The 13,827-nt window shown below is 48.8% G+C and overlaps 1 protein-coding gene across 3 annotated transcripts in view; it reads left to right on the forward strand.

Moving 5' to 3' along the window:
- The window catches only part of TULP4 (TUB like protein 4), a 223,230-nt gene extending 212,863 nt beyond the window's left edge, over nt 1-10,367 (forward strand). For all 3 annotated transcript variants that reach the window (XM_067011103.1, XM_059083531.2, XM_067011104.1), the window contains 2 exons: nt 1,270-3,785; nt 5,479-10,367. In XM_067011103.1, coding sequence (XP_066867204.1) covers nt 1,270-3,785; nt 5,479-5,595 — 2,633 coding nt within the window. In that variant the 3' untranslated portion in view covers nt 5,596-10,367. The remainder of the gene's footprint in view (nt 1-1,269; nt 3,786-5,478) is intronic.
- Nucleotides 10,368-13,827: the final 3,460 nt, after the last annotated feature.

Consider the following 13,827-nt stretch of genomic DNA (forward strand, 5'->3'; position numbering starts at 1 on the left):
CACTCTAATGCTCAGCTGTTGTTGTGATCGTCTGTGGTTCCCTGCGGAGGAGGGAACGTTTGGTCTCAGAGTTTAAACTCACTGCTTCGTGACGCAACAGAGACTCTCGTTTCGTTCAGCAGGGAAGACACTTGCCGTCAGTATTCCATACCGAGGAGAGAACATCTGGAAGAGGAAGCTGAACAGGAATAGTAGAAAACTTGGGACAGGGCTCAGATTCGTGCAGCCAGGAGATAGTTACCTCTCACGAGAGGACCCCCCGGGAGGGGGAGAGTCTATTACAGGCGCTGAGGGCGGGCTTAGCTTTTCATGAACCAGCTGGTTTCATTCTGAAGTTCTGGTGAAAGGTCAGCCAGCCTCTGCAATTAGCCTGTTAAATTCTATTTCCTGCTCGGATACTAGTTGCCACACAGCACTTAGAGGCCCACGTGAGCCAGCTTGCCGTGCTTGGTGAGCACTTCAGACAGGGCAGTTCAGACAGTGGCTCTGAGCCACGTGCACGTGGTCTGCAGATCATCGCTCAGATGCATACTTTATTAAATCCCCACTGTGTACAGATGGGATATATTTACAGGGTTTATTCAATGGGGCTCACCTTATATACCATTTGAAATGCTAAAAAGCAGCTAAATTAGGAAATGACCCTTCCCCTCATATGCAGATTTGCTAGAGGAGTCATTTCATTCGTTTCTCTACTGCATTTCACATGGTCCTATTTACAGAAACTTAATTGCTGTACAAATCGCAGACGCACACCTGCTGCATGACACTTCCCACACTAACCAGTCCGTAACCCTGGATGAATCCACTCAGAAGAAACCTAGGCACTGAGTCCTCTGGAGTTTCATACTGTACCAGGGCCCTCTTCTTGCACAAAAGAGTGGGCCGTTTTATGAATATCACAAGTTAAAAGCATCTTTTAAACACTTAATCGTTTGCCATGGTGCCATTCAGGTACATGGTACTAAATTCAGAAGGTTCAGAGGTATTTATTGAAAAGCTCTGGCAGTGCCCTTAGCTCACGGACGACTGCAGGCTGCCCTGAAGAACCCATCGGGATTGCCTGTGTGTCCTTCTAGAAACAGTTAGGGAAGTGTTGTGTAACTTGTGTGAACTGTCCAGCTTTCCCTAAGCAAACACACCTTCCTCTGTAGTGATAGCATTCTGTATGCAGAAGGACTGGATGAGTAGAGATGTGTTGCTTATTCTGACACTTATTCAGGGCAGTGTTTTGTTTGTAAGCAGTTCATCCTTCTAATTTCCTTTCAGTGACAGGAGCATCTGGTGTGCCCGAGAACAGCCCACCTTGCACCGTGAACATCCCCATCGCCCCCATCCACAGCTCGGCCCAAGCGATGTCCCCCACGCAGAGCATCGGGCTGGTGCAGTCCCTGCTGGCCAACCAGAATGTGCAGCTGGACGTCCTGACCAATCAGACCACAGCCGTGGGCGCAGCCGAGCACGCAAGCGACAGCGCCGCCCAGTACCCCGTGGGCAGCCGCTACTCCAGCCCAGGTCAGGTGATCTTCGGGGGCGTAGAGATGAGCCGCGTCATCCCCAACCCCCCTCAGCTGTCCCTGCCGCCGCCAGCACAGGGGGCCATCCAGCTGTCTGTGCTAGACCACGGGGACCGAGACCACGAGCACTTGCAGAAGCCAGCCAAGGCCCTGCGGCCGGTGCCACAGTTGGCCACCGAGGGGGACGCCGTGGTGTTCAGCGCCCCCCAGGAGGTCCAGGTGGCCAAGATGAACCCCCCACCCCCCTACCCAGGAACCATCCCCGCGGCCCCCACCACCGCGGCACCACCGCCCCCACCGCCGCCCCCACCACCCCCGCTGGACACGTGCTTGAAGAAGGGCGACTTCTCGCCCTACCCCACGGCGGCGCATTACCAGCCGCCCCTGGGCTACGAGAGGATCACCACGTTCGACAGCAGCGGCAACGTGGAGGAGGTGTGCCGGCCCCGGACGCGCATGCTCTGCTCCCAGAACACTTACGCGCTTCCGGGCCCGGGCAGCTCGGCCACGCTGAGGCTCACCGCCACCGAGAAGAAGGTCCCGCAGCCCTGCACCAGCGCCACCCTGAACCGCCTGACGGTCCCGCGCTACTCCATCCCCCCGGGGGACCCGCCCCCCTACCCGGACCTCGCCGGCCCGCTGGGCGCCCCCGGCCCTGGTCGCGGCGCGGGCCAGAGACCCGACGGCGGCCTCATCCACGCCACGCTGCGCAGGAACAACCGCGAGGCGGCGCTCAAGGCGGCGCCGCTGGCCGAGCCCCCGCGGCCGCCGCCACACCCGCCCAGGCCCAAGGGCGCGGCGCAGTTTCCGGCGCGGCCCCCGCCCGCCCTGTACACCTGCAGCCAGTGCAGCGGCGCGGGCGCGGCGGGGAGGCCGGAGCCGGGTGCGGGGGCGCAGCCGGGCGCCGCCCTGGCGCACGCGGCCAGCACCTCCCCGTTGACCTCCCAGTCGTCCTACAGCCTCCTGAGCGCGGGCGACGGCGCCCGCGAGCGCGCCGACTATGTCAACTCGGCCTTCACCGAGGACGAGGCGCTGTCCCAGCACTGTCAGGCCGAGAAGCCGCTGAGGCATCCCCCGCTGAGCGAAGCCGCAGTGGCCTTGAAGCGGCCGCCCCCCTACCAGTGGGACCCCGTGCTGGGGGAGGATGTTTGGGTTCCTCAGGAAAGGACAGCACAGACCGCGGTGCCCAATCCCCTGAAGCTGCCCCCTCTGATGGTAGGTCAGAGCCAGCACCTGGAGGTGTCCCGAGTGCCCTTCGTCTCCCCCAGGCCTCCCGCCAGCCCTACTGCCACTTTCCAGACAGGCTATGGCATGGGAGTGCCCTATCCGGGAGGCTATAACACCTCCCCTTTGACGGGGGTGCAGGCTCCCTGCTCCCCGAAGGACGCTCTGGCCCCAGCACAGTTTGCACAACAGGAGTCCGCCGTGGTTCTTCAAACGGCCTACCCGCCCAGCCTCTCCTACTGCACCCTGCCCCCCATGTATCCGGGAAGCAGCGCCTGCTCGAGTTTACAGCTGCCACCCATCGCCTTGCACCCCTGGAATTCCTACAGCGCGTGCCCGCCCGTGCAGAACCCCCAGGGCGCTCTCCCCCACAAGGCGCACTTGGTGGTGGAGAAGCCCCTCGTGTCCCCACCGCCCACGGACCTCCAAAGCCACCTGGGTACAGAGGTGATGGTAGAGACCGCAGACAACTTCCAGGAAGTCCTCTCCCTGACGGAGAGCCCAGTCCCCCAGCGGACGGAGAAATTCGGAAAGAAGAACCGGAAGCGGCTGGACAGCCGGGCCGAGGAGGGAAATGTTCAGGCCATCACTGAAGGCAAAGTGAAGAAGGAGGCTCGGACTTTGAGTGATTTTAATTCCCTGATCTCCAGCCCCCGCCTGGGGAGAGAGAAGAAGAAGGTGAAGAGTCAGAAAGACCAGCTGAAGTCGAAGAAGTTGAATAAGACAAATGAGTTCCAGGACAGTTCGGAGAGCGAGCCGGAGCTGTTCATCAGCGGGGACGAGCTGATGAACCAGAGCCAGGGCAGCAAGAAGGGCTGGAAGAGCAAGAGGAGCCTGAGGGCAGCCAGCGAGCTGGAGGAGTTCAAGTGCAGGAAAGCCAGCGAGAAAGAGGACGGGCGGCTGGGCAGCCAGGGCTTCGTGTACGTCATGGCCAACAAGCAGCCTCTCTGGAACGAGGCCACCCAGGTGTACCAGCTGGACTTCGGGGGGCGGGTGACCCAGGAGTCGGCAAAGAACTTCCAGATCGAGCTGGAGGGGAGGCAGGTAAGAAGCCATGTGCTGGGGTGTGGCCAGAATGCTACTTTCTGGTCCTGACAGGTCTCTGGACTTTGGCCTTTGGGAGCATTTTGCAAAAGGCCAGATGGGAAATGTGGGAAACAGCTGATGACTCTTAGCTGGGGCCGGTCGGGCTTGTAATTTTCAGTGTGCCTGTTGCTATCTTTTCTTTATTTCTCCCCAAAGTAAGGCATGTCCTGATTTTTGGAAGTCAGATGGTTCTGTGAGACCCCTGAGGAAAACAGCAGGCACCTGCCCACTGCCCACAGCTGCTCTCCAGAGGCCAGCTCTAAGAACTCTGTGTGCTGCTTCTGGTGTTTGCCACCATGCTTGTGAAGAACACATTCCTACTTCTATCTCTTGATTTTTCAGTTTGGGGCGTCATGTACTGACTTCTTCCTGAGCACCATGAGGGTTCATTTTCTTCACCCCAACGCCCCCCAACATGTGAACTTTCCCTTCCCCCTTTTCGCAGGTAAATCAGTAGTCATTGGTCCCCTCTTTGGGCCACTGAATATGGTTCATTTCTGAGCCATGTATTATGGTTTAATTACAGTTCGTTTTTTATTGTGTAGGATTTTTACTCTAGATGTAATAATTACCCAGTTTTTATTTGCTTGTTTTTCTGTGTTTCTGTTATTAAGTCCTTCCCCACTTCTCTGGCAGAACATACATCTCCTCTTGGTGCACTTGAGCACTTTGTGTAGTTTGTCAGTTCTTCCTGCTCCAACCTGGAATTGTTGCTGTGGTCCCACTGCATAGCTGTCGTTCTGGGGCTACCCTTCTCAACCATCCTGGAAATTCCCTTCACTGCTCATATTTAAATCTCATCGTCATTAATTCACTCAAGAAATGATTATTGAGCAATTGCTATATGCCTGGCAATCCTCTTGGCCAGGAGTTGGGAAATTATGGCCTACAGGCCCATCCAGCCTGCAGCCTTGTCATATAAATAAAGTTTTATTGGAACACAGCCTCGCCCATTATTTCAGTACTGTCTGCGCTGCTTCTGCCCTGCAACAGAGGTTCAGTAGCTGTGGCAAAGTCCATGTGACCTACAAAGTCTAAAATGTTTTATCATCGGCCCTTTACAGAGAGTTTGGGAACCCCAGTTCTGAGTGCTGAAATTTAGAGCACTGGGGAAAACGGAGGGAGATCTCTGTCCTCCTGGAGTTTACAAAAATGGGAGAAAGACCATAAACAATTAAATATGTGTAACATCATACAATAACATGATACAGTGTGGTCACAGTAAGCACTGGGGTGACAGGAAGGCAGGTGCAAGAGGTGGCGTGCAAGGGGGACCACGTCTGCTCTGCTTGGTCCTTCTCTGAGCAGTGTGCCATCTGACAGATCACAGGAGGGGATTCTCTTAAGCCTCTTTTTAGCCCGTAGATGTTTTTCTCTACTTTTCCTTTCTCCTTCTGTTTCCTTGGTGGAGAAACCGCTTCCTTTGACCCGAGGAGCTTTCCACGCTCTGAATTTTGTGTGTGGCCTCCCCACCGCACGATTTAACATGTTCCTCCATCTGTTTATTTCCGACAGACTCATAGATTGAGAAGCTGTCAGAGTCGCTTTTGTTGGCAGAAATATCTCACAGGCCGCGCTGTCTGCTTCTATCAGGAGCCGCAAGGAGGTTTTCCTTTAACGTCTTTGCTTCACTGCCCCACCCTCACCCCAGGTGATGCAGTTTGGAAGGATTGACGGCAACGCGTACATCCTGGACTTCCAGTACCCCTTCTCCGCTGTGCAGGCCTTTGCAGTTGCCCTGGCCAACGTGACCCAGCGCCTCAAATGAAGAGACTGGTGTGGGGAGGAGAAAGCTGTCTGATCGCAAACGCTGGAGGAGCCTGCACGGCCTGGTGCCCGGGGGGACCAGAAGACAAGGGCAAAACTGGAAACGTCTGTCAGGCCCAGGGGAGGGCACTGACCTTTGGTGTTTGTTTGTTTGGGTTTTTATTATCCTTTTTTTTTTTTGTCTTCTCTTATTTTTTTAAACAAAAGTAAAATACAGGAGAGTGGCGTTTGCAAGCAAAGGGCGTAAGGCACCTACCTGGTGGTGTTTAGGAGGCGTGGTCGCCGTGGGAATGTCCCACTGGGTTTGCTTACGTCGGCGACGGGACAAGGGGCCCTTCGGAAGGAAGGTTAGACTGCTTCTCGCCTGCTGTTCTTCTAGACTAGGAGTGTACATTGTTTTCATTCTCCACAACATCTAGCTTTTGTTATTCCTTCAACATCACCACTAGTGTAAATATAAAAAACTTTCTACGAAAAACACAACCAAAAAATCCTGAAGGTACAGGTTCTCTCGTGGGGGGACAACATTTAATTCACACATATTATGTTATTCCCCCAGAGGTAACTTGATTAATGAGGGGTATTTTGGCAAAGGCACTGTGTTTGACTAATAAAAGTAGGCTTTTTACGGGGGTGCTATCACCAGGTATAAATACGATTTGCTCATGAGCTCGCAGGGTAGCTGGTAGGGAAAGGATGACGGGCGAACACCTGCAGGTGTTCACACGGGTGGCTCACGTCGTGTGACTTGAAGCAGGACAAGGGCCACGCTCCTCTCCAGAGGAGGTTTACACTGAGGCCTCCACTAGTTTCCTAATATATCAAAATTCCGTTGGTTCAGTAATCATTCAGTCTGATTGACTTCGGGAGAAAGATCCCGGAGTGGTGTGGTGTGGGGCAGCGATTTTCTGGGCTGTGGTGGTGGCTGGTTAAGAGACCTGCTGCTGAGAAGTGGGCTTCACTCCCTCTCCCCTCTCATTGTTGAACCTGGGAACGATGCCAGAGACGGTGTCTTCCCCATTAGGTACCACTGTTCTACACTTGCTCTTTCCAAAAATGCTGACAGGGCTTCCCTGGTGGCGCAGTGGTTGAGAGTCCGCCTGCCGATGCAGGGGACGCGGGTTCGTGCCCCGGTCCGGGAGGATCCCACGTGCCGCGGAGCGGCTGGGCCCGTGAGCCGTGGCCGCGGAGCCTGCGCGTCCGGAGCCTGTGCTCCGCAACGGGAGAGGCCACGGCAGTGAGAGGCCCGCGTACAGCAAAAAAAAAAAAAAAAAAAATGCTGACAACACAGTTGAAAGCACTCCTTTCCTCTTTGGAACTGTATTAAAATTCAGTTGGCTAGAGATGTTTTCCAACAGATTAGAAATGTAGCAAAAGAAATGTTAGGCATTTGCCAGCGTATGAAAAGATAAGAGTTATAATCAACTCTTTTGACAAGAGCCCCACAAGCTTTTCTAGAAAAAAAAAAGTTTATTAACTGTACAGACTGTTTACTGAGGAGATAAACCACTGAGAGAACGTGGTTAAAGTTACAGTACTTAATGTAGTTGGTTGACTATTTGTTAATTTCAACAACAACAACAGATGCAGAGATTATCTTTTCCCACCTCCCCCTCCACAGAGGGCGATATTCAGCCCTGATAACATGACCCAGTTCATAGTTTTCAGTTACTGATGTCTGTGGTGGTGTTTAGAGCAGGAACACAAGAACTGTCTACCAGTTTAGGGTCCTAAATTTGGATTTTGTTTGAAAACAAACAGGTGGAAGATACTGCAGAAACGTATTTTCCAAAAAAAAAAAATTGTTTTTAATCTTCTGTTTTAGTTTAAAAATTAGAAAAGAAATAGGCCCAACGCAAGATGACATCACTTACCATTTTCTTCAGACCCAGAAGAAACACAGGTGAGGTTTCAAATATGGTGAAGGACATCTCCCAGCTAATACTAGAGCTTCCCATTTTATATTTTAAAATATTAAACCGGATTCTTTGGTGGGTGAATTTTTCCAGAAAGAATTTAGCAATGTATTCAGAATTATATAATTCTTTTATATGAGTTTCTGTAGCTTAACATGATGTTTCAATGCTTATTATCAGCTGTGCAATAATGGTTATAGCCTATTTCTAAATAATTTAAATGCAGTTCCCCTGTTTTATTGTCCAAAAGTTAATTATTTATCTTGCTTTCATAGTGTTCGTAGGAATTATTTTGTTACTATGTTCTGGTGAGTTATGCCCACTTTATTATTTATTTAGAAAAATAGTATGTTTGTAATGACTTACTTGGTGGCAGTATATTTTGCTGCAAGAAATAAAAGGATATGATAGAATGTTTTTTAACTGGACAATTTGTAACTTTTTCTAATTGGAAAAATTCCTATTAATCCTTTAAAAGCAATTTTTTTTTCATTTTGTGGTATCCGTTACATAAAAGGAGAAGATTTCTTTGAGGTCACGTATCCTAAAATATTATTTCCCCTTCTGTTGAAAACTTTATTTTTAATGAAAATAAAAGGTGAAATGAAATGAGAGTTAAGAGAATGAGTAGCACAAAAAAGGACTTATAGTAGTAAGTTTCAGTTTTTCAAGTTTTGGAATGAACACTGCAGTTGCCTGTGTGAAGAGAAAGTATGTGTCACAAATAATTAAACTTACTAAATTCTTAGCTCACTCCCCAAAGGACCTTTTTCCCACCTGGGGACAAAGGCTTCCATCTTGGATCCGCCTCTGGATGAGCGGCGGTCGCTCAGCTCTGTGGCCCCGGCCTGAAGGAAGAAGACGTAGTCCCCAGTCCAGTCAGACAGGCGTCTGCAGCCGTGGCGACGTGTGTCTTTTCACTTACTGGTGATGTTTTCACTTACTTGAAAAATTGCTTCCATTCGGTCAGTCTCGATTTATTAAATGCTACCAAAGTCAGTACTTTAAGCAGCAGAATTCTACATATTTAGTGTTCATTAATAGCAACTTATGAATGTTAAGATACCTCAGTGAATCTCTAAAGTTAAAAACATTAGCCCAGTAAATAGCCAACCACATACAGAATCCATGCATTTTTGAGGGAAGCAGTATGTTAACAAACGTGAGAGCCAGTTTTAAATTTGGTTTTACCCCATCAAACCAAAGGCACAGCTTGGAGCATAGCATACCCATTGAATGTCTGTATATCCTAAGAAAAATCGGTACCAGGAAAGCAGGAAGACGTCAAAGCTCTCGTGGCAGGATAGGTCAGAGGGCTTGCAGTGTTTTCATCCATGGCTGTTGCTTCCTCATCGGGTGCCCCACGAGGGCACGCGAAGACGTGTAATCATGGACGAAAGTCAGGAGACCCCGGGAGCCAGCCGGCTCTGCCACAAAGCTGGAGGGTGACCATGGGCCTCCATTTGTCTGTAAAAGAAAGGACGGCCTGGACAATTTTCTAAACTCCTGTCGACCAGCTCGAGCGGCTTGAGGGCCCGAAATGCAACAGTTTCATCGATTCCATTTTACAAACTTGGAAGGAAGGTTTCAAAACATTGCCCTTTATAAAGAAATATTTTTTTTTCCTGTATTAATGAGCTACCTACTGAATGTAAACCAGTGCATTTAAAGTAAAATCTTTGGAAGGTTCACCTCTAGAAACGAATGCATCTGGAATCATGTTTGTTCTCGTAAAATTATACAAAAGCACCGATTCCAGGTAAGACAGACAAGCGTCCCCATGAGTGTGCCCTGCTCGGTGGACACCCCAGAGAACAGCCCTAAAATAAGTCACCACTTTGCCCTGAAGAGTGAGTTGACAAAAGACCAAAGGAGTTTATGCGTAGGCTGGCTTGAGTTTTTGAGTGTGCTGTGCAGTGTTGCATGAGCTTTGTGTTCAGAAGGTTTTCTCGAGAAGGAGCCCATTGTGTCCCCATGTGGGCCATCTATCATTTGGCCAAGTGAGTGGTTGTGAGCAAAGTTAGCTGAAACAAAATGTGTCCAAGTGTTTGAGTTCCTGGAATTTTGTCAGCACACAGCTCAAAACTCTTCACCCTTTGTGTATTTCCTTGCCTCTGGCTGATGAAGCTCTGAAGGGTTGTGGTTTTCATTTCTTTGGCTTTGTGCAATTTTCTTGTAACTTTACTTGTACCTATATTTTCTGTTTATATGTTCTTTTAAAGGGGAGGGGGAGGGTTCTAAGATCTTGTTGTTTATTGTAGATAAAATTTTTTTCGTGTTGTGGAAAAGCATGGATTATGCATTTCACTGAAAAAGGCACTGTATTATTTACCAAAGGGGTATTGTTTTTGCATTTGTTTATAAATGCATTATTTTGGTACTGTAAACTTGGATATAATTTCTGAGTTTATTACTACTGGCATTTTCTTTTTCCTTTTTTCCCCCCTAACTGTAAGTGTGCGATGCAGGTGCACAGGTCCCAGACCAAACCAGACCACCAGCATGTTCTTGTTCCTGCCTTGGGAGTGGCGCGCTGCTATGTGTGCCTGATCCCTCTCATGTTGGTTTGTTTGTTTTTTAACTCAGCATCCTGCTTTGTTTTACTTTCCAAGCAAGATCTGTTGAGATTTCTGATTTGCATTCTAATGAGCTCAGCCTTATTTCCTCTCTTCTTATGTATTTTGTGTATTAGATTGTGCAGGAGGTATTCTAGAAGGCATTAATGGTTTGCATTCAAAATGGCGTGGTTCGTCCAAGGTATTTTCTGTCTTTATTACTGAGATGGATTAATCTCCTTATTTTTTTCCTGATGATTTGAAGTTGTAAGAGTTGTCAGCTATTGCTTAATAAAATTTTACAGATCAAAAAAAAATCAGTTACTTGTGTGCAGAATTCAGATGCGGTCTTGAGTCCTTTGAGAAGAAATCACCGCTCTCCATTGGCATGACCCACCCTCTAGCTGCTTCTCCAATCCCTGGGTTACTGCCAGGGGTTGCTTTGACACCTGAGATCTTTATCATCGTTGCTGTTTCTGAGAAGTCAGAGGTTGTGCTGTTTTCCTGGTGAGTTGGTTTGAGTTTGTGTTTGTTTTATTTTTCCTTGCTTTTTCAAAGAGGAGCCATCTATGTCTCTATTTCTGCTAAGATCATCTGTACCATTTTTTTAGATACCACATATATGCATTAATATACGGTATTTGTTTTTCTCTTTCTGACTTACTTCACTCTGTATGACAGTCTCTAGGTCCAGACGCGTCTCTCCAAATGACCCAGTTTCGTTCCTTTTTATGGCTGAGTGATATTCCATTATATATATGTACCACATCTTTTTGTTGTTGTTGTTATTCTCTGCCTCTTGCATCTCCCTCCCTCCATCCATCCCTCCCTCCCTGTCCCACCCCTCTAGGTGGTCACAAAGCACCGAGCTGATCTCCCTGCGTGTACCACATCTTCTTTATCCATTCGTCTGGCGATGGACATTTAGGTTGCTTCCATGTCCTGGCTATTGTAAATAGTGCTGCAGTGAACACTGTCATGGTAGAAACATTGAACTTTGGTCCATATCATTCAGTGTATTCTGATTACATAAATGTTCATGATCCATCCAAAGAAAAGAGGATCTGATTCGCGGAGCTTCTGTCATAGCACCTACAAGATCTGAGGTGCTAGATACGTCGACACCTTTTTAAATTTGTAGCGAACTTGATAAAACCGGTTTTGAGCAATTCCACTACAAGTGCTAATATAACTGTTAATTGTTGTTATTACTAATGAGTCTTAGTGCACCTCCTTGCTCCACCCCAGAGTTCCCTCTGACCGTGGGAGGGAGGCAGGGACTGGGGGGTCAGAGGGGGCGCATCTGTGAACACTGTGGTTCCCATGTGCATTTACAGAACCACCCATTTGTTTTTTTCAGAGATAAAAAATAGACATATAGTCACTCAGGCTGTCATCTCTAACAAATTCTTATCATTAAGTTTTAAAGTAATCATAGGACTATAAATCTGTGCTTTAAATAGTAGTAACCATACGAAGCTAACCCGAATTTTGTACGAGAATCTAAATATATCTCGTTTTATTGTGAAAGTCTGTGAACTTCAAATTAATATTCCTTGTATCTTCACCACTTAAATCAGGTAGCAAGGAAACCTGATCAGGAACAAGCCCCCTCCTCCCCTCCCCCCAAAATCAAGGGACCAAGACCCTAACAGCCAGGCTGTGTTGGTTGGTGCCAAGGACCATGTACAGGAGTCGGGTTACCTTTTCCACCAGCCCAGCCCCAAGGTCAGCTTTGGGGCCGTTCAGTGTGAGTTGGTGTCTCCAGAAGTGATTTGTTTTTTAAGTAAGAAAACTTGGCAAATCCCTTTCCTTCTACAGACTTATTTTGAAAAGGATGCATTCTATTTTTATTCTGGTGTTCAGTATTCTTTTCCCGGTAATGTTAAGAGAAGAGGGAATCAATTTAGCTCTCACATCCTGGTCCCCAAAACTCATTGTAGAAGAGAAATGACTGCCTCATGGAGACTGCATTGCACAGGTAAATCTCCAAACTCTACTATAAAGTGGTTACCTTTTGCCTTCCTTTCCTTTCAGAAGAAAATTGAAGCATTGAGAGATTGAAATGATTCCTGGATTCCATAGACAAAAAAAATGATCCTGAAATAGAATTGAAGATTTCTAGGTCATATTAATGAATAGGCCTAGTTTATTCCAGCTTCTCACTCTGGTGTTTCGTAATGATTTGCCTGTAATGAGCTCTGAGCCACTTACACTTAGTCGTCTCCCTTGAAAGGGGGCAATGTAGGTGGGCCACCCTCGCCCATCAGCAGGTGAGCTCACCCTGTCCACAGCCCTTTCTTGAGTTGTCAGAAGATAGAACGGTTAACTCACCCAGGCATCCCAAAGGAGCAGGTCTGTGTGGATTTGTTTCTTTGCGTGTCTTAGAAAGAGTTGCTCAATCCACTAAAGAAGGTGAAACCATCCACGTGAAGAATGGGCTCATTTCTTAAATCTGCTTGAAGTTCCTGTTAGAACGATAGCTTCAAATGATAACAGGTACACCAGCACAGAAGCAGGACCCCAGCCGGAAACTGAGCCAGGTGTGAAAATAGTTACACCTCATCCCTTCTGCCTTCCCTTTTCTTAGTTTCCTGCTTTCCACGTCGCTTCCCTCTATAGGGAGTGCGTTCTCTGTGCTTTAGGTGACCTTAGAGCCACTCCCTTGAAGCTTCCCTTGCACAGGGGTGGGAGCTTTCAGTGCGGTTTCAAGCCTCGTTCCTTGAAACCTTGCTGTTGAGGCAAAGTAAAAGCTCGGTGGGAAATTATAAAACCATAGCAGAGAACTTAATTGAGTTTATCTTAAGGACAAATAAGCCTGAGGAATTTCTTAAACCTCCGTCACCTTCAGGACAGCATGCACACACTTCGCATACCATTTTTGTCTTTGCCACGTGAAATATCTGTGCCTCTGGTTGCTTGATCGGAAATTCCGGTAGCCCACGCGCCATTTAGCTCTTGCTCTGTTCCAGGCACTTTCTAAGTCCCGTGATTATGCAGCGTTTCCACCGCACGTGCTCCTTCCCTCCTCTGCCCCCGCCTCACCAAAAAAAAATGGGGGGAGCTTGGATATTAAAGGCTGGCCACATCGCGGTATCTCAAAGTACTGATCAAGTCGCCTTCTCTTAGTCAAGCCGGTTACCTTAGTCATTTACCCCACCTTCAGCCGTCAGGGTGCAGAGAGAACCTCATGAGTCCTCTTCCACTCTTCTTCAAAGTAGGAAGAAGTGGCCAGTCCTGACACCATTCCCCGTTGTGTGTGCGGGGAGCCAGGGGTCGCTGCGCGTGTTCTAGTTGGGCCTCCCGCTTGTTCAGACGGTCTCGTGGTTTCTCCTTTCACGTGGATTAATTCGGTGTTGCCTGCCTGCCTCCCTCCCTAGGTGTCACCTTGAGGGCCCACCGTGAACCACCTGTCACAGTGTTGCGTCCACCCGGTAGTGGTGCAGCCGCTGTTGCAAGAGGAGAGATCCTTGCGTCCTTGAGTCCCGTTCTTTTCACACCTGGTATCATGGAAACCTGGGCTTTGCCGGTGATACTTTTTCTTTCTCTCCTGGTAAGGTGAGTGACCCAGACACCACAGTGCTTGAGACACAAACGTGGGATGGATTCCCGCTGTGAGGAGCAGGACTGTCCTCGAGTGACTCATTTCTTTCTGTGCTGGAGCCCCACGGGGTCCTGGTGAGTCTCAGTCACACGTTCCTCAAGAGCCTGTACTGAGTACAGGAGGCCCTTAAGCCCCAGGATTATGGTTTCTTGCCAGTA

This window comes from Kogia breviceps, chromosome 13, assembly GCF_026419965.1.
Source record: "Kogia breviceps isolate mKogBre1 chromosome 13, mKogBre1 haplotype 1, whole genome shotgun sequence".
In the NCBI taxonomy this organism is placed as follows: domain Eukaryota; kingdom Metazoa; phylum Chordata; class Mammalia; order Artiodactyla; family Physeteridae; genus Kogia; species Kogia breviceps.